Source organism: Carassius gibelio, chromosome B3, assembly GCF_023724105.1.
Source record: "Carassius gibelio isolate Cgi1373 ecotype wild population from Czech Republic chromosome B3, carGib1.2-hapl.c, whole genome shotgun sequence".
NCBI classification, from domain to species: Eukaryota; Metazoa; Chordata; class Actinopteri; order Cypriniformes; family Cyprinidae; genus Carassius; species Carassius gibelio.
Window position 1 is genome coordinate 15,585,499 of NC_068398.1, and position 27,566 is coordinate 15,613,064.

General features: G+C 36.2%; 1 protein-coding gene across 1 annotated transcript; it reads right to left on the minus strand.

Moving 5' to 3' along the window:
* kcnj19a (potassium inwardly rectifying channel subfamily J member 19a) lies at positions 1 to 27,506 on the minus strand. Its single transcript, XM_052551311.1, has 3 exons — positions 26,562 to 27,506; positions 7,871 to 8,087; positions 1 to 2,061 (listed from the first exon to the last, which is right to left on the minus strand). The coding sequence occupies exons 1-3, from the start codon at positions 27,228 to 27,230 to the stop codon at positions 1,424 to 1,426; spliced, it is 1,524 nt and encodes a 507-aa protein (XP_052407271.1). The 5' UTR covers positions 27,231 to 27,506; the 3' UTR covers positions 1 to 1,423.
* Between the last annotated feature and the right edge of the window lie 60 nt (positions 27,507 to 27,566).

Consider the following 27,566-nt stretch of genomic DNA (forward strand, 5'->3'; position numbering starts at 1 on the left):
TATAATTTATTAATTGTAACTAGGGATGACAGAGGGTTGTATGGTACACAGCTAGAGATGAGAAGTAGGCATGCACATATTGTAATTGTGTATATTTGTGATATTACTAAGTGTGTGAGTGATACACACTGGGTGACCGTATAGTCACCAGTAAACAGCTAAAGAATTCAAACCACAGTACATCCAGCTGGAGTTTTGTGCTTCCTCAAAGAAAGAAAGAAATAAAGAAAGAAAAAGATAGAAAGAAAGAAAAAGACAAACAAACCAGAAAATAAATAAAATAATAAAAACCAATTAAATGTTTCTTCTCGTGCTTTCTACTAGTTATGCACCCCCACCTTGTTCTCACACTGCAGAACATTCTATTTTTAACAAGTAATTCTGTTCTAATTTTACAGCTAAAATATCTAAAGAAAATCATTGAAATTATCAAACATTATTTGAGAATCAACGATGCATAAGATACTCAGACTTGTTTTCAAATAAAGTATCTTTAATTTAGGTGTATTGTTCCCCCCAAAGTTTTGGATCAGTAACATTTTGTTAACAAAGGGTGCATTTATTAGAACAAAAATACAGTAAAAACAGTACTATTGTGAAATATTATTTCAATTAAAAAAATAATAGTTTTTCTATTTTAATATATTTCTAAATGTATTTTATTCCTGTTATGATAAAACAGAATCTTCAGAATCATTACTCACATGATCAGTGATAAGTGTCACATGATCCTTCAGAAATCATTCATATATGCTGATTTGCTGCTCAAGAAACAGTTATCATTATTATCAAGTTGTGCTGCTCAATATTTTTAATCTCAATCAGTATTGAATGGATACTGCGATACCTTTTTTATTTTAGGACTTAGATTGAAAAAGTTCACCAGAACCGCATTTATTTCAAATAAAATTTTTTGTGAAGTAAATCTTCATAGTCACTTTTAATCAGTTTAATGCACCAGTGCAAAATAAAAGTATTAATTTCTTACAACAACAAAACAAAACAAGAAATCTTACTAACACCACACTTTAAGTATATACAGTATATAATGTGTTTCATTTAAGTAAATGTATCTTGTTTCAAGTGTTTTTATTTTGTTTATTTTGTTTCCAGGATCTTCAGGCATTAAACTTTTTAAAATAAATCATTTTTCAACGATTTTTAGACCCTTTACTGTAAAAGTCAAAAATACTAATTAAAAATAAGTTATTACTTTTGCAGTGCAAGCCAATGCAAATACTCATTCATTGTGCGGTCAGAAAGCTAATTCCTGACTTGTTGCTGTTACTCTACAGGAGTCCTTATTTAGTTCCAAACAAAACAATAATTTTGCTCTAATCTGGACACAGTTGTCTGTGCTCATTGTACATAAACATGGAAAACTGCTCCCAGATTAGGAGAAAGTTTTAAAAGCACTTCTAGGTCAGCGATCTGCATTCATCTTCCTTAATTTGGCAGGCAAGTTGTCCTCTGGACGTCCACCAGGCGTGTGTGGAGGACCGTGGGGGTGTGTGGGGATGGCCGCTGGGGTGGGAGGCAGACTTCTCTGGTGGAGGTCCCCCGTGGACATGGCCATGGGCTGGAAACCCACCTTGAGGGCTTTGAGGTGGAATCGTGCCTCTCCATCAGCCTGCCCAGGGCTGGAGCCGAGGCGCTGTAGTTTAAGAGGAAGGTCCCCCGTGCTTGAAGCCTTTTCGGGTGGCTGCGAACTCAAGCGTAGCACCTTTCTCTGCAGATCTTCTCTACCAAACGAGCTCATTTTCTGGAGTTTGCTGGGCAGCTTGCAAGAAGCGCTTCCGGGATGCGCCCCATCCTCACCTGCTTCCAGGCAGTCCATTGAAAACACCCGCTCCCTGTTCGGCGTGTCCAGTGGGGAGAGGAGCGAGGATTTCTCCTCGTACTCTTTCACACTGTAGGGTGGCGTGGGAACCTCGAAGGTGCTGTGAAACTGGGAGTAGTCCACCCGAAAGAAGCCCTCTTCCAGAGACATGACGGGCAGGAAGCGGTGACCCCACAACACCTCGTCTTCTGTATACGAGGTGCGAGCTTGACATGTCATACCTGTGAGAAACAGCAGATAATAACAAGCAATACAATGGAGAGGAAAGGTCTATGGTAAAAATGTATTACAAATAAGGAGGCTTTCATTGTCAGGTTAGCCTGGCCATGAGAATGATTTATACTTCCCTGTTACTTTTCCTTCCAAGAATTGTGATTTACAAACTCTCAGTACATAATGTGCGTGAGAAGGCCATGCAAGGCAGAGGTTTAAGACTCCTGCAATCATAATTCAGCCAGAGGGCCATTCAGTGAGTCATAAACACAGCCCGAGCCATAGCTTTACATGGCCAGGCTCTTTCACTTAAAACATGGCCAGGGAGACTGAAAATCCAATCTGTTCCAACATAAAATTAAAAACAATCAATAGAGAAATCACTAAACAACTGCCAACAGCTTACTATGGAATGCACTGTGTTTTGTTGTTCTCATTTTCTGCAAAATTGTAATTCTTGTTTTCATGGGCACAAACCAGTAAATAAAAAGAGAGCTGGAAAAATGTATGCTGTCATGCCGCAGTAGCATTTGTGTCATTACAAACAGAATGGTGTTTAGGGTATATGATTATATTATGCAATAGTTCCAGTCCTCAGATTCAGTTGGCTGAGACTGTCAGTCTGTGAAATGGTGGGGATATTGCAGTGTCTGTGTTGTTGCTGGTTATGTCCATATGCCAGTAGGTGGTTTAGTGTGTGTAACGAGTGTGTAATTGAACTGATTTGTTCACTGAACACTGAAATATTCAGGACCAAAACAAGTGATCATAAGTGAGTCATTAAAGAATAATTACACTGATTCATGCTTGAACAAAACTACTGATTATGAGTGAGTCATTGAGTTACTTACTGACCCAATTCATTTTAAAAATACTGATTCCTTCATTTATGAAGTGAGTGAGTCATTGAATCATTCAATCTGATTCAGTTATGTTAAAAAAAAGTGATGAATGAGTCAATAAATCATTCATATCAACCTATTTATTCAGAACACTGATTCATTCATGTGCCGAATAAGTGATCATGAGTGAGTCACTGAATCATTCATGCAACTTAAAAACACTGATTCATTCATGAATGAAAAAAGTGATAATGAATGAGCCATTTAATTATACACTCGACTAATTTGTGAAAAAAAAAGAAAAAAAAAGATTTATTTATTTACACAAGTGATTATGAGAGAGACACTAAATCATTCATGCAACCAGTTTGTTTAAAACACTGATTCATTATCAAACCAGTCAAATAGTTATGAGTGAGTCATTGGGTACGTTTACATGGACAATAATATTCAGATTTGAACTAGAATAAGACAATGCTTTGATTAAAAATCTACCATGTAAACAGAGAAGTTTGATTACCTTAATCCAGCTAAAGTCATTCTCAAAGTAAACACAAATCGAATTAGGACATGTGGAGTATTCCTATTTTAGTCGCATTATTGAAGTGCACTATAGACATGTACACTGCTTAATCACACTATTAACGTTGAGTGGGACTTTTCGCCACATTTTGCCACAGGATACACAGACGGCAGTGGACAACCATTTGACAGCAAACAAAAGAGCAGGAACATAATGGGAACAGGAACAGAGTAATATTCTAAAAGCAATTCATATAAACATCTTACACGTAATATTGTCTTATTCAGAATAAGGTATTTAATTAGATTACTGATGTCCATGTAAACATAGAATAATTTACTCAACCGATTTATTCAAAGCACTGATTCATTCCTGTACTGACCAAGTGATCATGAGTGAGACATTGAATCACTCACTCAACATTTTGATTAAAAACACTGATTCATTTCTAAATCATTCATCCAAATATTTTTTTTAAACCACTCATTAATTTAAAAAATACACCAAGTATCCAGAAAAACTGTCTAAATTGTAAGTTACTAATTGTTTATTTAACTGTTTAAAAGCAATATAAATTTTTAACATCATTAGTGACATTCAGTGAGTCAGCACTCTTGCTATTGTGATATTGCACGGTTATTAATTCATAATCAGGCCCAGGCTTTTGCAGTCAGTTTTAGTGCTGATTTTAGGGAAGAATCTGCACTTTTTTAGCAGATTGAACGTAAACATGATGAAATCTGTTAAACTGGCTTTGGGTGTATTACAAATAAGCATCAGATTAGCCAAATATTTAATAAACAAATATGCAAAGACAGGGGACATGTAAAGAATCATCAGTGACAGGTGTCTGTGGCGCTTTTGTGTGGGCCTGGTCATGATTTAATAATTATCATTAAATAGCCTACTAATTAGCAGCACCTAATGCGAAACATGAACAAGCCTCAGTTTTCAAAAATGAAGGATGAAGATCACAACAACTCACTCGGTCTCTTCTGCTGGCACTACATCATCCCATGTAATTAAACCAGTTTATATGACATTAATCACACTGAAAATCCCACATTTTGCTGCCAGAGTGATCGTGCTGAGCAGGAGCAACGGGGTGGCATGGCTTCATCTAAAGGCTTAAATGATGGATCAATGCTGGAAGAGGTTTTGCGAACGTATCAATGGCTTCACTGCAGTTCAGCTGAAAGTAGCTTTTTAAGCTCTCATTTAAAGCAAGACAAATTTCACAGTCTTCACAGTAAGACCCTTGATTGCGCAATACTCTGTCGGCATACATAATTAGAGTCTGTCTGTTGTCTCCTTTGGTCTGATCTATGGTATTGATTAAAAGAAGCCTCATGCTTCCCGCTTCCACACATGCGTGTAGTCTATTTGACTAAATTGCACATATATTTAGTTCTTTGTTGTTTCATATTAGGGTTTAAAAAGAGAAGATGCCAATTAAAATGAGGCTTTTTAATACTGTGAGCTACAAAGGTTCATGCACAGCCCTTAAAGTCATACAGAGCTGTGGCTTTGTCTTGTACCACTGTGTAAAATGATTAACTTGACATTTCTGTCTGTGTCCAGGGCTTCAGTGGATCAATAAGCACTTATGAGTACATGACAGGCCTCAGCTCTCGATCAGCAGGGTGTTTAACTGTTTCAATTCACCACATGACTGTTTGCCACATTACTGGCCTGACAAGAAATTAATTACTGAATGAAAGTGTGAATGAAGAAATGGTTTACCAGGAGCCTTCCTCTAGTGTGCACTGATACGCTTGATAAGTGTGCGTGTGAGGGTGTTTGTGTCTCTCACTGCTGTTACTCCTGTAATAATGGGAATCACTGACACAGAGGCTATGTAATACCCTTCCTTGCTTTGGTTCCATCTCATATCATTTCCCGGAGAGAGCGAGAGTTCAAATTGAAAGGCCCCCTGCAAGCTGTTCTATTATCAGAGGTAATTTACAGTGAAACAACTAATAACACATGAAGCTGAATTACATTTCCTGTTTTTCTTCTGAACGGTTAGATAATGTGAAAGAACTAACAAAAATAATTATATATATATATATATATATATATATATATATATATATATATATATATATATATATATATATATATATATATATATATATATATATATATATATTAGTAATTCTTAATATATGGTAACTTACTGTGTTTTTCTTTGTTTATTTATTTTCCATTCTAATACGTTGTTATTATTGCCTCTTTTATGCATTGCTCTCAATATGAAAATGCAATAGAATTAAACATTTTCTTTATTTGAAATAAAGCTGAAATAAAAAAATAAAAAAAATACAAAATATTGGCTAACAACATATTTTATTTTCATTAGCTGCCCAGACAATATTTGTTTAGCTTTTTTATTTAAGTACTTAAACTGAAATAAATTCAACAGTAAAACAGGACAAAATGTAATATCAAATAAATACAAGTGAAAAAATAAAATCTAATTCAGCATATTAATAAAAACAGATCAGAAGAGCAAGATAATCTTAGGTATTTATATTTAATTTTATTGTTAGATAAATCATATCATTTAGAAATGCAATTAATAGCATGGATAACTCCAATGATCTGAGGTGCCCTTCTTGTAGCAGAAACTGTCAGTTAAGTTAAGCTTAGAAAACACCTCTAAAATTGAAAATGAGAATCATATTTGATTTAAAGGGTGAGAAGGAGACAGGAAATGAAAATTCAAATTATATTTCTGTTTATTTGTACAGTGAAAAAGAAGTCTCTCGCTTTTTTTTACTCTCACATTCTCAAAAGAAAATCCCACCCTGCCTTCTTCAGTTACTTCACTTCCTCGCACTCTGCCAGCATAAAAGACACCAGGAACAGATCAAACTCGAGCAAGGTTTGTAGCACATATCAAAATGACAAGCATGTGACTGAAAAAAACAAAACAAAAAACAAAAAAACAAATGTATTATGCAGAAGGCGCCTCTAACAGCACAGGCCTGATAATGCAATCAGAAAGACGCTGCTGACCTGACTGTGTACCTATTGCATCCATTCAGACTGAGGGGTGCGAGGAAGAATACAGAGGAGTATTCACAGTTTATGAAGTAAAGTACAAAGAACGTGTGAGAAAAGTGATATGTTCAGTTAGATTTGATAAATGAAAATGAATGATGACAAATGTTCACCCTGCAAAAAATTTCTTAATTAGAAATCGTGTTATGTTTTCCATTAAAATCTCATTGCCATTAAAACAAGATAAATTTACTTGGGAAGCAAATTTGCATGAGACTTGTTTTCAGAGAACACATCTTGAGAAAATTTAATTGTCATTGTCACATTTGTTTTGTTCTTGTCAGAAATGTTATATGCATATTACAAAAACAAATGTGAAAAAAGAGCATTAGAGCATTTCTTTAGATAATGTTAAGATCATTTGGTAACACTCATTAAAAAGAACTTACAATATAAAACTTTAAAGCATTTATTAATATAATCTGTTATTTTGGGCGTGACTACCATTCATTTCATTCAGCAGAAAAATTGTGAATATTTATGCAGACATACTTAAATTTCTGATTTTCGAAATTCATACCATCTTTGAAGATCTTTTTTTCCATAAAAAATGAATGAGTGAATAAATAAATAAATAAAAGGTAATTCTGACTTTTTAGTTCATAATTCAGATTTATCTAAATTCTGAGCTTATTTCTCAATATTTTGTAGAGATAATAATTTTAGAATTGTGAGATAAAAGAAAAATCAAGTTATCAAATGCAAGATAAAATCAATATGACAAAATCTATATTGATTTTATCTTGCTTTTGATAACTTTTTTTTTGGCAGAGTATACGGTCTTTTTACCCATTCTCTCTATTTCTATTTCTTTCTTTTTTTTTGGTCTACGGACTCCTTTGGACTCTTTTGAAGATGCAGTTAGTTCCTGTCTATTCTTCAAATAAATAAAAACATTGCTGTTACATTTTTTTAATTAGTAGTGGGGAAAAAAATACAACTCAGAAATCAAAGAAAAAAGTCACAATTACCTTTTTTATTTTATTCTGTGGCAGAAAACACAAAACAGAAATGTGAGATGTCAGAATTCAGAGAGAAAAAAAATCACAATTGTGTGATGCATTTTGAAATAAAAAGTGACTTTTTAATTTTCTTTATTGTGTGCTGGAATCTGACTTCCTTAAATATGATCTAACAAGGAACAGTTGTATTTGTATTAACTTATATTAACAAAGATTAATACTCTAACAAACATTTACTTATTTTTAGTCAATGCATTAACTAACATTAACTAATGGACCATACTGTAAAGTGTTACTCATATTTCTTACATGAAAACTAATAAAAATAACTAAAGGGATTTGAGCAATATTGTAAATAAACAATTGTGTTAAGCCAGATTTTGTTGGTAAATAAATGGAGATTGGAGTGAAAGATTCTACCCACCCGTTGTTTCCACAATGCCCTCCAAGATGACGACAATCTCAAACTGCTCGTTCATGAGCGAGCGTTGGGACAAGTCGAAGAAGGGGCTCTTGGGATTGATCTCATGGCAAATGGTGAGGGGAGAGACTAGGAAGAGTTGGTCAGCGCCTGTTCCAAAGCCCACATCCAGTTCACACTGATCCAACGGCAGGAACTCGCCCTCCGGGGTCTGACGAGACTGGTGAGAGACAGGGAAGTCATCATCAACATCAAAAACATCAATAACCCAGACAAATTACAGCAGTAACAATCAATCAAAAAAAAAAAAAAAAAAAAAGATAATCAAGGATGGTGAGAAATGGAGATGGAAATGGAAATAGGAAATTGAAAGAAGGATGTCAGCATGTATACTTACATTTTTTCTGCTGTATACAGTTTATGGTAATCAGACCCGAAATAACAGAATATATTGAAATTGAGGGAGACATTTATGCTGTTTAGTGTGTGAGGGAAATATTTCGCTTTAGGCAAGTGGAGAGAGAGAGAGAGAGTGTTTGTGGCTGGCAAGGAGTGAATGGGGAATTCTGACAAGCATGAGTGCTCAGAACAGTGAAATAAAACACAGACGGAGCAAAGGAGGAGGCTGGGGTGAGATAAGAAATGCTTACAAAGCACTGTGTCATTTTAGCCATGATTTAAGATGATAAAGAGTGGCTGTTCAGGAAGCTAGGGAAATGTAAGACCAGATGATTTACAGGACGATGTCAAACTAAAGTAGAGGAGGAAACTCCAGCATGAGGGTTGTGTCTTTCTACATATAGCGTTTGTGTTTGTGTGTGGAAAGGCAACGGATGAAGCTGCACACACAATAATTATTTTCTTTAAAATGTTGCTCTGAATACCAAGTGGAAGGGAAGCACTCTTACATTCAGCGGCTGTCCTCTCACTTCCAAGTCTCCATATCATCATCTCTCAGTGCAGTGGTCTTACTGGAGCTGTTTAGGCTAAGATCATCTCCAAAGGGCCTTGTAGAACAGCCTCATGGGATGTAAACCAAAAACCCTTTATAAATAGGCCCATTACTTAAAAATATGGAGCTCGATGAGGCATTAAAAGCTTCCAGAAGGAATCATATTCCATTTAAACTACACAAAACTGGGGAAGCTTTTCCAGTCCCTAAATAGAGCAAATACAGGTGAAAGGAAGATAACTTAGAATTTAATTGTAATTTTATTCTTACTTCTTTCTTTTTTGATTAACCTCCCTGTAGTTTTTAATGTTCTAAAGTTATTTGAATTTAATTAAATGTATTTTATTATTTCACTGAACAAAATTATAAACACAACACTTTTGTTTTTGCCCCCATTTTTCATGAGATAATCCATCTACCTCACAGGTTAAAACAGCATGATTATTGCGAATGTGTGCCTTAGGCTGGCCAAAATAAAAGGTCACTCTAAAATGTGCAGATTTACTGTATATTGGGGTGGCTTGGGGTCCGAAAACCAGTCAGTATCTGGTGTGACCACCATTTGCCTCACACAGTGCAACACACCTCCTTCACATAGAGTTGATCAGGTTGTTGATTGTGGCCTGTGGAATGATTGTCCACTTCTCTTCATGGGTGTAGTAAAGTCAAGTCACATTCAGTTCACGGGCAACAGCTCTGGTGGACATTCCCGCAGTCAGCATGCCAATTGCACATTCCCTTAAAACAATTTGAACAATTTAGAGTGGCCTTTTATTGTGGCCAGCCTAAGGCACACCTGTGCAATAATCATGCTGTCTAATAAGCATCTTGATATGCCACATCTGTGAGGTGGATGGATTATCTGACAGGATTGAAAATTGTGAACAATATTTGAAAAATAGGACTTTTGTGTACATAGAAAAAGTCTTAGATCTTTGAGTTCAGGGCAAAAACAAAAGTGTTGCGTTTATAATTTTGTTTAGTGTAAATTTAGGTCATACCGTTCTGTATTATAACAAATTAGAATACTCATGTTCGCCAAGGCTTCATTTATTTGATAAAAACAAAGAGTAAAAAAAGTCAAATTGCTAAATAGTATTACAATCTAAAATAACTATTTTCTATTTTAATTTATTTAATATGTAATTTATTACTGGTATGACAAAGCTGATTTTCCAGCAGTGATACAGTGTTTCAGTCTGTAGTGTGACATAATCCTTTAGAAATCTGATATGCTGATTTGGTGCTCTATTATTATTTATTATTGGCACTCAATTATTAATATATATTTTTTTTGTGTGTGAAAATTATATATTTTTTTCATGATTCAATAAATAGAATGTTCAATGAACAACATTTATTTAAAATACAAATATTAATTTTTGTCACATTTTTAATGTCTTCTCACTCATTTTTGAGCAATTTAATGCATCCCTGGCCATCACAGGGAAAAAAAAATTTAATAAAATATATTAAAATAAAATACCATTTAAAATGTTCTATTTTTAGTACCATTTTACAATATTATATAATGTTTTTGCTGTATTAATGATCAAATAAATACAACCTTTGTGGGTAAAATAGACTTAATAATATTTAATAATTAATCTTAGTAATAAATCTTAATAAAAGTTGATATACTATATATAATCAGACATATTTGCATCTTTAGACATTACACAAATCCAAATGAGCTTAAACTGCACACCTTTGTTAACGGACTGTCAGGTCTGTACATAGCTAATAGCTGATTCAAATCCATATCTGATATCAGCTGATCAGTTGATTGTTGACATCAGCAAACCGCTCACCCACACGATGCCATACACACTGTTTGCCATCTGCCCTCTACAGTGAAAACCAGGATTCATCTGTGAAGAGAACACCTCTCCGAAGTGTCTGATTCATAGCTGATTCAAATCCATATCTGAAAACAGCTGATCAGTAAGCTGAAGCCAATATGGCATGTAAGATGAATATTTATTTAATATGATGTGATGAATCTATCGAGTTGCTAGGTGAGTTTGAACTCTGGTTGCAGGGGAGGCTTGCTGGACAGGGCCTATAACTCCTACATCCAGTGCGCCCAAGCAGAAAAATTTAATAATGCTCATACAGACACAGTATGACATTTCTCTATCTCTCTCTTACCCCATTATTTTCTCCATCTCACTCTTATTGCTCCTACTCTCTTTGTCTTGTACTTTCTCTTGCAAACACATTCTTGGCTAGGCTAAAAAATCTGAGACAGTGAGGGAAATTTCACCACGAGACGACACACAAAGATCAAACTCTGAAAATATGTCTGTCAGTATGTGATAGCAGGTGTGTCTTTGTTTTTTGTGCCAGAGCCACTAGCCCTACATCGATCAGATGTATTGCATTGCCAATTGACTTGATTAAGGCTTTAATGTGAAATTGATCCAGTAACCAGTAAGGCTGGTTTATCCATTAATTGGTTATATTGATTGCAGCATGAAAAATTAACACATAAAAAAACAACAACAACAACAACAAAAAAAAAACCTTATTGAGTGTTAACTGTCATTTAATTGTTCAAAGATGATATACAGTTTTGATGATGATGTAAAACTTTGTTCAACCACTTACACATACATTTCTACACATACAGTAGATTCACCTCTGCACACATTTACACCTCTTGAGAGAATATAAACATACTTTTGAAATCACACCATCCCACCCATATACACACACACACACACACACGGATAAACAACCTTCACCCACACAGAGGTTCTGGAGCAGCTGCATTAAGTGTCTACTCAACTCTCTATCAACCCACAAGAAGCAATTCCACCGTGAAGTCGTATCACACCAACTACCTATATCCAGTTACACACACACACACACATCCCTGCCAAAAATCGACATGCATACTGCTTTTTATTTAGCAGCACTCCTGTCTTGCATTCCCCACTATATCAGTCTAGTATTTCCTGGACAGGTTTTGCTCTCCCAAAAAAATTAGTAGCGTTAACTTGACTATTTTTTGTAGTAGTGTGTCAGTAGCTAAGTTTATTTAAAATATTGTAGCATTTACAGTAAAAAAAAAAAAGTAAAGAAATAGCGAGGCAAAAACTGTGTGTAATGTAATTAGTACTGGGAAGTACCATTTATTTTGGAGAAAATGCTGTTCTTTTCAACTTTCTATTCATCAAAGAATCCTAAAAAAGGATAACAGTTTTCACAAAAATATTAAGCAGCACGACTGTTTACAAAATGTATAATAATTTGTTTCTTGAGCATCAAATCAGCATATCAGTATGGTTTATGGAGGATGACGTGACACTGAAGACTGGAGTAATTCAGCTTACAGGTTAATTACATGTCAAAACATTACAATAGAACAAAGTTATTTTAAATTGTAATAATATTTCACAACATTATTGTTTTACAGTATAGTTTAGCATGCATTCGTGGTGAGCACGAGAGACTATTGAAAAACTATTGAATGGTAGTATATACCTACTTTTTTTTTAGTTAAATTTAACTTTTTACCATGGTCTTAACTCAGGCGTATTAATTTGAGTTTCAGCTATCAATATGTTTTTAATTTTTAATGTCACTTTAAAGGTGATAGTATAACAATTGCTCTTATTATGTAACCATTTTTTATCTAAATTACTATCATAATAGTTATTTTACCATAAATATCTTATAGTTAGCTACAAGTTACTTAAAGCCATTACTTTATGCTATTTTTATTTTATACTTAAAAATTTTTTTAATGTTTTTTTTTTTTTTTTTTTTTTTTTTTTAGCTCATGCCAGAATGAAATGTTTCATATTTTATTGATCCAAACCAGTGTGACTTCCTTTCTTCCTTTCAACAGACCAAACTATCAAATTATCAGCTTTAACATTATTTTTAAACAATTCAAATAAAGGCACGTGACTTCTATATTCATTTTTTTTTCTTCCTGCAGATTTGGAATGATATCAAGGTGAGTAAATGTTGACAGAACTTCAATTGTTTGGGAAAACTTTGGGAAATACAGGTGCTGGTCATATAATTAGAATATCATCAAAAAGTTTATTTATATCACTAATTCCATTCAAAAAGTCAAACTTGTATATTATATTAATTCATTACACACAAACTGATATATTTCAAATGTTTATTTCTTTTAACTTTGATTATTATAACTGACAACTGAGGAAAATCCCAAATTCAGTATCTCAGAAAATTTGAATATTACTTAAGACCAATACAAAGAAATGATTTTTAGAAATCTTGGCCAACTGAAAAGTATGAACATGAAAAGTATGAGCATGTACAGAACTCAATACTTAGTTGGGGCTCCTTTTGCCTGAACTTCTGCATCAATGCGGCGTGGCATGGAGTCGATCAGTCTGTGGCACTGCTCAGGTGTTATGAGAGCCCAGGTTGCTCTTATAGTGGCCTTCAGCTCTTCTGCATTGTTGGGTCTGGCATATCACATTACCCTCTTCACAATTCCACATAGATTTTCTATGGGGTTAAGGTCAGGCGAGTTTGCTGGCCGATTAAGAACAGGGATACCATGGTCCTTTAAACCAGGTACTGGTAGCTTTGGCACTGTGTGCAATTGCCAAGTCCTGTTGGAAAATTAAATCTGCATTTCCATAAAGCTGGTCAGCAGCAGGAAGCACAAAGTGCTCTAAAACTTCCAGGTATACGTCTGCGTTGACCTTGGACCTCAGAAAATACACTGGACTAACACCAGCAGATGACATGGCACCCCAAACCATCACTGACTGTGGAAACTTTACACTGGACCTCAAGCAACGTGGATTGTGTGCCTCTCCTCTCTTCTTCCAGACCCTGGGACCCTGATTTCCAAAGGAAATGCAAAATTTACATAACTTTGAACCACTCAGCAGCAGTCCAGTCCTTTTTGTCTTTAGACGCTCCTGATGCTGTCTGTTGTTCAAGAGTGGCTTGACAAAGGAATGCAACAGCTGAAACCTATGTCTTGCATACGTCTGTGCGTAGTGGTTCTTGAAGCACTGACTCCAGCTGCAGTCCACTCTTTGTGAATCTCCCCCACATTTCTGAATGGGTTTTGTTTCACAATCCTCTCCAGGGTGCGGTTATCCCTATTGCTTGTACAAATTTTTTTCTACCACATCTTTTCCTTCCCTTCGCCTCTCTATTAATGTGCTTGGAAACAAAGCTCTGTGAACAGCCAGCCTCTTTTGCAATGAACTTTTGTGTCTTGCCCTCCTTGTCCAAGGTGTCAGTAGTCGTCTTTTGGACAACTGTCAAGTCAGCAGTCTTCCCCATGATTGTGTAGCTTACAGAACTAGACTGACAGACCATTTAAAGGCCTTTGCGGGTGTTTTGAGTTAATTAACTGATTAGAGTGTAGCACCAAGGGTCTTCAATATTGAACCTTTCCACAATATTCAAATTTTATGAGATACTGAATTTGGTTTTTTTCTTAGTTGAAATAAACTTTTTGATGATATTTTTATTTTATGACCAGCACCTGTAGTTATGTTCTCACTTTATTTTAAGGTCCATTGACTAACTATTAGCCACGACTTTTGCCTCAGTAAACTCCTAATTATTGCTTATTAATACTGAGCAAGGTAGTTAAGTTTAGCTTTGGATGTAGAATATGGTCATGCAGAATATATGCTTTGTAAAACAGCCAATATGCTTTAATATGCATGCTACTAAGCATCTACAGTAATTAATAGTGAGTTCTCCTCCCAATGTATTTTGAACACAAGTGTTGGGACAAATAGATAATCACACCAATGAGATACTAAAATATTTAAGAACATCACCTCCTTTTCAAACCTGTCAGCATTGCTTTTGATTGTTTCTCTGATGTTCAGTTTCCTCCCGGGCATGTAAATAAAATATATAATTCATGAGACTGAAGCCACCATTGTTGTACACACGATGTGGGGTTCATTGGAAGGTTTGTTGTATTGAGTATGAATGGGATTACACTATTTTCCAGCAGGCTGTATTAAAACACAAACGTTCTGTTGCTTTCTTCTGCTTCTTAAATCTAGGCAATGGTATTTTTTTTTTTACTCCTGTCTCTTTAAATTAAGCTTGAAAAGACAGATTACTATGTTCAAGAAGCAGACCAGCAAATCGTACACATGGTCTTTCCTGAACATTTCAGGATAACACTGCTAAATACACACATTCACACCAAATCACAGTGGGCAGCATTGATAAACTGTTTAAGATGAGCAAGTTCCTTAATTTGAATAAGATGTAAAGTGATGAGATGTTTGCATGGGTCTGATGAGCTCTAATGCTTACATTAACGCTGATTGATGTCAAGCTAAAGGCTGTACTTGTCTTAATTCAGTAACCATTGGCTTTTAAGCCACACAGCTAGACAGAGCCAAAGCAATCTTAAAAGCAGCACCTCTGTGATTGAAGAGAAAAAGCTATTATTCAAATGGCCATTTGAATGCATCTATGTGACTGAACGTTTATCTGTGTGTTTATGTGTGCCTTGTAGACTAAAGAGCTGCCAGATAAAACCTGTCATTCTTCTTCATATCCCACAGGAAAGAGGAAGAGAGATAGAAAGGAGAGAGTATTAAAGAAGAGAGAAATCAGGAGGAGGTGGATTGAAACCTCTTTCCTCTGCAGCAGGTACCAGCAGCCATCCATTTGACTCAGTCATGTGCATGGGTGAATAAAAGCTGGGATTTCACTGCTTTGCCTTCCGCTGACTCACAGTGGCTTTGACAGCAGAGCTGTGGGGAGGGAAGGGGGGCGGGGTACTCACAAGCAAATAGATGGGACTTTTACACTTAACAGGGTAATACTACAGCCTAAATTAAACTCTAAGATAGAAATTTATGATGTAATCTATATATCCTATTCTACTGAACTCTACAAAAAAAAGTAAAATATGACATTGTATATTTTATTCTGTTTTACGTAACACCATAAAATGGTTTGATCAACAAATGCATGTCAACATATGTTTTCACACTACTTTAACACATTCAATTGATTTAACCAATTCCAACTTCATGCTTTAAGTTACAATACATAATTCAGCTATTTTTTCCTTAAGTTTAATGTAGTTTACGTTGAAATTACTTGTAGTGCCAATTTGATTAGACTTAAAAATGGAAGGCAGCCCATGAGGAGCAATAAAAATTTGGGGTGGGAAAGATTGTTGTAATGTTTTAATAGTTAATAGTTTATTGTTTTAGTCTCTTTTGCTCACCAAGATTTATTTAATGAGTTTATTTGATGAAATATACAGATAAATAGTAATATTGCTAACTATTATCCCAGTTTAGTTTAACTGTTTGTTGAAGCAGTTTTTCTACATTAAATTAAATTAAAAATTAAATTAAAATGTATGCATTTAGCAGATTTAATATATATATATATATATATATATACACAGTGCCCTCCACTATTATTGGCACCCTTGGTAAATATGAGCAAATGTGGCTGTGAAAATAAATCTGCATTGTTTATTCTTTTGATCTTTCATTCAAAGAATTATCGATGTAGAAAATCTCGTTGTGAAATAAATGCTTTCTCTTGTTCACGTTAGCCACAGTTATTGGCACCAAATTACTACAACCTCCTTTTCCCAAGATAACAGCTCTGAGTTTTCTCCAATAATGCCTGAACAGTTTGTAGAACACCTGATAAGAGATCAGAGACTATTCCTTCATCCAGAATCTCTCCAGATCCTTCAGATTCACTGCTCCATGTTGGTGCTTCTCTTCAGTTCACTCCACTCATTTTCTACAGGGTTCAGATCAGAGGACTGGGACGGCCATGGCAGAAGCTTCATTTTGTGCTCAGTGACCCATTTTTGTGTTGATTTTAATATTTGTGTTAGATTTTTGTCTTAATGAAAGATCCAACCACAGCCCATTATAAGATTTCTAACAGAGGCAGTCTGGTTTAGATTTTTTATCTTTGGGTATCTGATTGAATACGTGATGCCATGTATCTGACCATGACATCCTGGACATGGGGTACTTTTTATTCCTGTTTGTACTAAACCAATCTGGTGGGTTTGCTGTTCAAAAGCTCTTTTTTGTTGTTTTGTCTGACCATGGAAGCCAGTGCCTTTTGAAATACCAGGGTTTGTTTTGGATGAGCAAGGAGAATATTTCTTGAAACCCTCCTGACTAACATGTGGTGATGTAGTGACTCGTTTTTAGACTTTCTGACCCCAAGACTCAACTAATCTCTGCAATTTTTCAGCCGTGATCCTTGGAGAGTCTTTAGCCATTAAAACTCTCCTCCTCACTGTGCATTAGGGTGGTATACTGTAGACACATGTCCTCTTCCAGGCAGATTTGTTACATATTTAGTTGTTTGGAACTTCTTAATTATTGCCCTGATGGGGGAAATTGTGATTTTCAGTGCTTTAGCTCTTTTTTTACAGCCACTTTCTATTTTGTGAAGCTCAACAATCTTGTTCTGCACATCAGAACTATATTCTTTGGCTTTACTCCTTGTGGTGGATGATTAAGGGGTATTTGGCCTTTGTGTTCCTCATATTTATAATCCTGTGCAACAAGAAGTCATGGCTGGACAATTTCATGCTCCTAGTCACCCTGGTGTGCTAAAAATAAAAAAATATGAATGGTAATATACTTCAGAAATATTTTACTCATAAGAATTTCTAGGGGTGCCAATAATTGTGGCCAATCTATCTATCTATCTATCTATCTATCTATCTATCTATCTATCTATCTATCTATCTATCTATCTATCTATCTATCTATCTATCTATCTATCTAACTATCTATCTATCTATCTATCTATCTATCTATCTATCTATCTATCTATCTATCTATCTATCTATCTGCTCTCAAACTAAATATAAAATTCTATAGAACTCTTTAGAACAGTGCATATATGTTCATAGGAGTTATTCTACTCTATGCAATACTTCTCTACTCAGTTTCTACTCAGAATCACATGCAAACCAAAAAAACTATTCAGTCTTACAGAACTGAACCGTTACTGTGCAATTCAAATTGGCTTCTGCATTCTTTTTCTCTCTCTCTTCTTCTCTGTAGAATTACCCAATAAAATGCACATGCATTATACAGACAATGTAATGTGCACCTCTTAGTGGGTATCTTATACTGCTGAAGGTCATACACGTATAACCCCTGTGTGTCTCCGTAATAAACTCATCTATCTGTATCACTGCTGGGTCACATGTCGCCAACGCCTGTCAGTGACAAGACAAATGACATGCTGTCCACCTTACATTTCACACATCACTGCCAGCCATGCAACACACACATACACAATACACCAAAGCATACATATTCATACAAAGGCATAAATATCTCCCAGTATGCCCGTGTCCTATGAACATACACTCAAGTGATTTGAGGTTATGTACATGAACCTTATAAGCAATTCTAAACCTTTTCATTCATGTCAAACATATTGCCAAGCATAAACACACACAAACTAATTTAAAACAGACCTTTATGCTCACAAAAGATCGGCACACAAAGACCTTTACACACACTCACACAGTCAACCTGAGTCAAAACCTGTCCCTGTAATCAAATTATCAGCAATTAACTAATTCATCACAGCACACATGTGACTGTCTCCACAACAGAAAACATCTGTTCTTGCTGTAAGACACGCTAAATGAGATCAAACAGATCCAGCTGAAGTGCAGTGGGAGTGGGTTTCTCTTCAGCTTTTATGAGGTTGCTTACACAATCAGCACTTTGTTATCATTACGATCATTGTGTGTGAGTTTAGACAAGGATATTCAATCGTACAATGTGAATGGGTTTCTATCATCCCTAAATAAATGTAATTTAGAACTCATAAAATGTGAGAATGAATATGTGTTTCAACTCCACGATGGTGGCGCTGTTGGTTACAGTGGCTACTCCGGGTCCCAAGAACTGTGTTTTTATGTCTGTTAGTTTCACCTTATCGCAAAAAATTCCATAATTCATGCTCTCAAACGTTCGCTCTCTGGAAAATAAACTGGACTTTATTCAACTCAGTAGGTCCACACAGCATGAGACAAGGGATTGTTGTGTGTTTGTTTCCACTGAAACATGGTTGAACGACAACATCTCAGACTCCGCTACTCAGCTGCACGGACTTCCCTGCTACTGAGCGGACAGAGACAAAGCACTGTCTGGTAAGTGACAAAACACTGTTCATCGCTGGTGGGGTTTGTGAAGTGTACAGTGTTCCAGCATACAGACCACTTCTGAAACTCGCCAAACTGGTTCAAAAACTCATCACAGTTTGGCCAGATGATGCTACCTCAACATTACAGGACTGCTTTCAGTGCACAGAGTGGAACATGTTTAAAGAGGCAGCCACCTACAACAACCTCACAGACCTGCAGGAGTACACTGAAACTGTGAGTGCTTATATATAAAAAAAGGGCACTGCTGATGTGACAGTTACCAAGACCATCACCACACATGCAAACCAAAAGCCATGGATGACAGCAGAGGTTTGTGGGCTGCTAAAGACCAGGGATGAAGCATTCAGATCAGGAGATAAAACAGCCCTCAAAACAGCAAGAGCCAATCTGTCCTGTGGCATCACAAATGCAAAATGGTTATATTCTCAAAAAATCAACAGTCACTTCACAGACAGCAGAGACACACGGAGCCTGTGGTCACTCAGGTAGTTCATGTGACATCAGAGCATCAGGTAGAATTTGTTGAAGCATCCAAAAATACATTTTGGTCCAAAAAAGGGATGGACATGGTGAGCAACAATACTCAGGTAGGCTGTGGTGTATAAAACAATGCTCAATTCATACTAAGGGGCACAATGTGTGGCAAGAAAATATCCCCCACACCGTTAGACAGACATCTGCTGTCTGCTGAATGGGGAAGTCAAGGCCTAATGGTTAGAGGGTTGGACTCCCAATCGAAGGGTTGTGAGTTCTAGTCTCGGGCCGGGCGGAATTGTGGGTGGGGGTAGTGCATGAACAGCTCTCTCTCCACCTTCAATACCACGACTTAGGTGCCCTTGAGCAAGGCATCGAACCCCCAACTGCTCCCCGGGCGCCACAGCATAAATGGCTGCCCACTGCTCCGGGTGTGTGCTCGCAGTGTGTGTGTGTGTGTTCACTACTCTGTGTGTGTGCATTTCGAATGGGTTAAATGCAGAGCACAAATTCTGAGTATGGGTCACCATACTTGGCTGAATGTCACTTCACTTTCACTTTCACTTTTTTTTTCACTTTCACTTACAACACCACCAGCAGCCTGAACCGTTGAGTCAAGGCAGGATGGATCCATAGTTTCATGTTCTTTACGCTAAATTATGACCCTACCATATGAATGTAGCAGCATAAATCTAGACTCTTCAGACCAGTCAACTTTTTCCAATCTTCTATTGTCAAATTTTGGTGAGCCTGTGCGAATTGTAGCCTCCGTTTCCTGTTCTTAGCTGACAGGGGCGGCACAGAACCCACCAATTCACTTCATCTCAACAAATTAGAATATGGTGACAGAGGATGCCAATCAACTAAACAACTCAAAACACATGCAAAGGTTCCCTGAGCCTTCAAAATGGTCTCTCAGTTTGGTTCAGTAGGCTACACAATAATGGGGGAGACTGCTGATCTGACAGTTGTCCAGGAGACAACCACTGACAGAGGCTTCTTACCTAGGCTAAGGAGAAGAAGAACTGGACTGTTGGCCAGTGGTCCAAAATCCTCTTTTCAGATTGAGAGCAAGTTTGCATTTCATTTGGAAACCATGGGTGGATAAGCTCATAGCCCAAGTTGCTTGAAGTCCAGTGTTAAGTTTCCACAGTCTGTGATGATTTGGGGTGCAATGTCATTTGGTGATTTTGGTCCATTGTGTTTTTTGAAAACCAAAGTTTGCACCCGTTTACCAAGAAATTTTGGAGCACTTCATACTTCCTTCTGCTGACCAGCTTTTTGAAGATGCTGATTTCATTTTCCAGCAGGATTTGGCACCTGCCACACTGCCAAAAGCACCAAAAGTTGGTTAAACGAACATGGAGTTGCGGTGCTTTACTGGCTAGCAAACTCAAATCCTGGGCTTCTAGACCACCTCCGCAGTGTCACAAACTGATCACCTCAATGCTATGCTGAATTGAGGCAGTAATTGAGCAAAATGAGCCCCTGCCAAGTATTGAGTACATGAAGAGTAAAAGAACATACTTTTCAGAAGGCAAACAATTCACAAAAAAATATGAAGTATTCAAATTTGTTGAGATAGTGAATTGGAAGGTTTTTGTTAAATGTTAACCAGAATCATGTCAATTAAAAGAACCAAAGACTTAAACCACTTCAGTCTGTATGCATTGAAATGATTAAATACACGAGTTTCCCAATTTGAGTTGAATTACTGAAATAAATAACTTTTCCATGACATTCCAATTTCTTGAGATGCACCTGTATATTGTCCTAATGCATGGTGAGAAGGAGAGTTTAAGTGGCCAAAGACTCTCCAAGGATCACAGCGTGATAATTGCAGAGATTAGTTGCGTCTTTTTGTCTGAAAGCCTTACAAAATTAAATAAAATAATAATCAAAGAGCCCACATGTTGTTCAGGAGGTATAAACAAGAATAAACAATGCAGATTTATTTTCACAGCCACATTTGCTCATATTTACCAAGGGTGCCAATAATAGTGGAGGAGACTATATATATATATATATATATATATATATATATATATATATAGTACCACAACAGAATAGAACACCATATACAGAATATATAGTACCACATACAGAATAGAACACCATAAAAAATATATATATATATAAAATATATATATTTTTTTTTTTTTTTTTTTTTTTTCTATTCTATTCTATTCTATTCTATTAATATTGTGGTACTCTCAAGTGTCCTCTATTATTTTCTATTCTGTTCTATTCTGTTGTGGTACTCTCAAGTGTCATCTACTCTATTCTAATTTATTCTGCTCTATTCTATGCATATTGTTTTACTCTCAAGTTTCAAATATTCTATTCTATTCTATTATATATATTTTGTGGTATAATCATGTGTTCAATATTGTATTCTATTCTTTTCTATTCTATTCTATATACTGTGGTAAGTACTGTCAAATTTCCTCTCATCTTGCTCATGTTTCCTTGCCCAACTCAACCCAGACCTTCACACAAGATGGAGAGATATTCATTGCTCCTCATTTCTACCATGTTGCATTAGAATGCTCTTGTGTGTTCCTGAAACTCAAGGCTGAATTCTGTTTCTGTCTCCCACTCTCTATCAACTCATGCCTTGTATTTTCTCCTTTTTGTCCCTTATGATAACGATCTTTGTCTCCTTTCATCTTTCTGCTCTTTTCATCTGTCCTTTTTTCTTTTCTCTCTACCCTCTCTCTGTTCATCAATTCACAAACAATAGAGACAGTGACTCAGAACTGTAATTAGGTGAGAGGAAGGTTATAGATACCTCTTCATTTGTTTGAAACTGAAGATACAACAGAAAGTTGGGAAAAATTCATATGCTGAAGCTTCTCTCAAATTAGAGGATATGAAAGGAGCAATTAGCAACAGAACAAGCAAAAAATATTACAGGGATAGGTAATTCTGTCATTAATTTATATATGTTTTCAGTGACATGAAAGCGAGTAAATAATGACATTAAGAATTTTTTTACTGACTTTCCTTTAAAAGGAATTTTAGGGTTAGTGCAATGTCTCTATATTTGCCTATTAGAGAGAATGTAGGATGAACTGAGAGACGGTCCTTCTGGTTTGACTGTCTCCAGTGTGTTACTTGCATCTCCAGTGAATGATGTACACACACACGCTCTTACAAAACACCACACCATATGTCGTAGATCCACTGTAAACCTTCACGTTCAATCATAACAGTTAAGTGTGCCCCTTTCAGTGTGCATCTCACAGTTGTTATAAATTAAAAAGTTATAAATGCATGATCAGTATAATCAAAGCAAAATTGAGATGTGTCTGCTTTGTTTATCCGACATGAGGAGACATGATCTGACAAAAGGTGACTGGGAATGACTGAGACTGTGTGTGAGCGTGTGTGGGCGACTGAATCTAAATGGACTGGATATGCCGGCTTTAACAAAAAAATTGGCAGGATGGAGAGAGAGAGAAAGAGTGAGAGCTGGTTTGTATGTGATTAAAACACAGAAAGCAATGCCAGATTAGATAGGTATATGTTAAGTGCTCTTAAGTGTCAAGTAGCCTCCTTCAACAATTATTGTATAAGCAAGACCCTGCACATCCAACTAGTGCTATTATATATTTTTTTTATTATATTATATTATATATTTTGTTTATTATAGTTGTTCTGTAACCCCTTCATTTCTACAATTTTTCTGAGAACTATGGAAGTTATTTTTGTATTCATATTCCACATCTTCTGTGCTCTGGCTGTGGGATCTTTAAAAATAAAAAAATAAAAAACACTCTTGGCTGCTTAAATAGCCCTGAAGCACATTGAAAAAAATACTGATGAGAAAAGATTTAGGGTTATATGAGAGAGCGAGAGCGAGAGAGAGAAATGTTTTCTTTCCAATTTATGTTCACATTTCACCACTCTCTTCTTTTTATTGAGTCGGTTTTCTCCTTCTTTATTTTACCCCCTTTTACTTCCAATAAGTCCAATTCTCTTTCTCTCCCTGTCAATTTTGTTTGTGTTCCCTGATGCCGTCCCAACCTCATACCATTCTGGCAAACTATCTTTCACTATTTCTCACTAACTTACTCTGCCTTCCCTGTTTATACTCTATACCCCTGGTTCTTCTTTTTTCATTGAGAGAAAAACTTCAGCATAGCTTAAACTGACAGTCTGCTTCATTAAGCCAGACGCCATTGACCAAAGACTCTTAATCAATCACAGCATTCACTTGGCACTAGATAATTAGTGTAAGCTCCCCGAAAGATTTTTGGAGTGGGCCTGAAAGGTCATTCATCCATATCTTTGAAGAATATTCACCAGCTTTTAACTCTATAATTGTTCTGCAGGCTGAGATCAGTTATTCTAACATTATTTTATAGAATAGATTCAGATGATCACACAATTTCAAAGCATATCGGCCATAAAAGTTCAGTTTTATTACACTGACCTCTTTGTTCACCGTATCAGCAGCCTTTGACTGACAGTCCTATTTATCAATTACTAGGAAGAAATCCTATTGTGTGAGTTTGTCGTCCTTGTGTCAGCTTCCATGCCTTATTCATTTCATTTTAAGCCTTTCTGTTGACTGAGCTGATATGAAACAGCACACAGACACACTCACTCACTCACTCACTCACTCACTAACACAGTAGCATCAAAGCGCAGTGTAAGAACACATAGTATGGTTCTACTAGAGCTGTTATGTAAGCATCTCCTTAGAAAAAAGCTTCCATTGACAAGAGCGACTCCTCTCCCCCTCAGAATATATTTCGTAAAGCTCTAGCAGTGCTCTCACGTGCACATCTGCAAATTATTCTGCTACATTTTCTAAGGCTTTGAAAGTCATTGCATGAGGCTGTAAGCCACAAAAAAATCCTCCTTCAAAAGTGTGCAAATGCAAATTTTCCGACATCTTTCTGGCTGTGACCTCAGCTCCCGCAGGAGTCTTAGAGAGGCTTATGGGCTCAAAACCCAGAGACATTGTCTTTTCTCTTTGCATTTTGGAACGAACCCTCTAAAACTGAGAGAAATGTCGCTGATGTGGAACCGCCTTCCAATTAGCGAGCAGGTCGGTTTAAATGTCACTGGTTACAAGTGACAGATGTTAGATGTTGGCACAGTTAGCCGTCTGTAAAACTCTCTTATCTGAGCCTTTTGTCACTGTAATCTCATTTTGTTCAGCTGTGATGATGGCTGTCCATGTCGAGATTACAATAATAAAATTTCATGTAACATGCCTTTTCATGTAACTGGTAATCAGTTGTGAAAGGGGCACCCGCGCGCCTCAAATTCTCAGCTGTACTGACTCTCTGCTAAATCACATTTCATAGGTCCCTTGATTGTCACATATTCTGAAAAATCTTTGCTCGGTATGCTTTCTGTGAAAGATGACAGTGCATTTCTGAGGAAAATTTCAGATCTTATGACTAGAGAAACTCAGTATAAAATGAAAAGTTACTATTTTAATAATTTAACATGTCTGTTAATGGTCACAGGATATGCAGGTAAACATAGAAATTAGTTATTTTTAAGTTTTATTTTGATCATTTTTGTTTTACAATTTTTTATTTAATAAATTTTTGTTTTTATTATTATTTTTTTTATAATTATTAGCTTTTTATCAACTCACAAACCCCATGCAGTTCCCTTAAAGAACACTCAGGGGTTTGCAAACACCAGACTGATCCAGCAATAAGACATTTTAAGATGTAGCTCCATCCTAAAATGTATAAATATTAATACTGGCATGCATCCATACACTAGCATAAAAAATAAAAAACCTTAACAGAATGACAATATGAAAGAAATTAATCAGACAAGAGTTTTTCCTACACATTACTGATTCCAGCATTGCAAAAAATGATTAAAATATTTGTAAGCAGCCTCCTGTTTTCTTGGTAAGAAGAAATGGAAATAATAACTCTGTGATATTAAAATTATTTTCTGATATTTCTGAAGTTCAATGTTTTACACAATTTAAAAAACAAGAACATATTGTTAGCTTGGTATAAATATATGAATTTCCACTACGGACGCACATTCTGCTTATGGTTCAGTGCCACCACACCACTTAGTACTCATGTTAACTATTGTTCATAGACAAACTTTGCTATGGGAATCACCACTATAACTCATTAAATTTCTGACAATCAAATGGATTCCATTGCCTGCTGTACATCACGTAACATATTTTAAAAAGATACCAAAAGAGACAAAACTCAAAAAAAAAAAAAAGATAATAATAAATAGATAAAACTTAATGATACAACAATGCTAAACAGCTTAAGAGTATTAAAGTAAAATAAAATAAAAATAATAAAATAAACAAAGTGCACCATAACTGCACATATACTGACAGCAACAATAACATCAAATACTTAGTGAATAGTAATCTCAGTATTGCATCTTGGCACATAATAAAAACCTGCGAATGAATGAATGAATGAATGAATGAATGAATGAATGAAAATGTAAATGAAAAGTTGTTAAACAGCTTGGTAGTTTAAAGAAAAGCTACAATTTGTTTAACCATACTGTTTTTTGTAAAATCCTGTTCATTTGTTAACTGTAAGTCACTTTACTGTAAGTCAGTAAAATATTGTCTTTTTCTTTATATATTTATATAAAATGTAAAGCACATTATTTTAATTCCAAGCCTTTAAATGACACTTTGTTCTGTATTATATTTGAGAATTTTATGTGGCATTTTAGGTGTTTAGTTGATTAAATTATTTTAGTTTCATGTGTGTTATTAATGGAAGGCTATGCTGTCTTTATATTAGGCTATCTAGTATTGTTGTTAACATCGTTAGAGAGTAAATTTTGGGATACGTAAATAAATATGTTGGAATTTACATTATATGGCTAATTTAAGGAACAATTGAAACTGTGAAATACAGCAATCCCATAATGTTCTGTAAACAGCTGCCGCCAGCTTTTAATATAAATGTACTACATTTTTGTTGCAGTCAAATTTGAAAGAAAATTATTTTTTAAATAGACAGTGAAGTCTAAACTACTTATGGTTTTATTTGTAGTATTTGTGTTGTAATAATTAGATAAACTAAAGGCCAAGCAGAGCTGTGCGTGTGCAGTGTGTGTGTTTTCACCTTTATGAGTTTACACCTGATTTGCGCGGACACCATATGGCTGTTCCTCAGATTGCCCACGCGGAACATTAAGCAGAGTTTTCCGTCTCGCTGTGAGATCACCGCGTCCTGACTGAACATGAGCGTCTCCGCGCGCTTCTTGGGCTGGGACATCTTAATGAACATACAGCCGATGAGGAACGCGTCTACTATGGAGCCCAGCAGAGACTGGAACAGAAACAGGATGATGCCCTCAGGGCACTTCTCAGTTATATAGCGGTAACCGTAGCCAATGGTAGCCTCGGTTTCAATGAAAAAGAGAAACGCCGACGGGAAGTTGTAAACATTGGCGACGCACGGAGTGTACGAAGCGTCATGGCCATGATTCAAGTCCCCTCTGATATACGCGATGATCCACCACATCGAGGCCATGACCAGCCAGGCGATGGTGTAGGTGAGGATGAAAATGAGAAGGTTCCAGCGCCACTTCAAGTCCACCAGCGTGGTGAACAGGTCAGATAAATAGCGGCTGGTCTCTCCGCCGAGATTCCCGTGCTGGACGTTGCAGCGTCCGTTCTTGTCCACGAAACGCTGGCGCTTCTTCTTGACCGGCGCGCTCGGGAAAGACGCGCCTCTGTTCGTGTTCACCACATGGTAGTCCTCTCCAAATTTACGCCTTAGCGCTGCCATGACTTCAGCACATTTGGGAGTTGATTATCTTAAAAATACAAAAAGGAAACTTACTTTCTCTGTAGCATGGCTTTGGTGCCTTCCACTTTCTAAAGCAGATGAAAAAAGGTCGCGAGGCAGGTCAAGGTCTCTCTTGCCAACTTTTTTTTCTCGTGTAAATCTGGACTGTAAATGCGGTAAGGAAGACGCGTGGCTACTATAATGTCAGTTTACTGTAGCATCTCTGTACTAGTCTGTCTTCTTATCTGGATGTCCGTGTGAAATGCACGGGTTGTGTTCTCTGTGCTCCTCTGCACATAATATGAACAGGAGAATAAGAGAGAGAAGAGAGAGTGG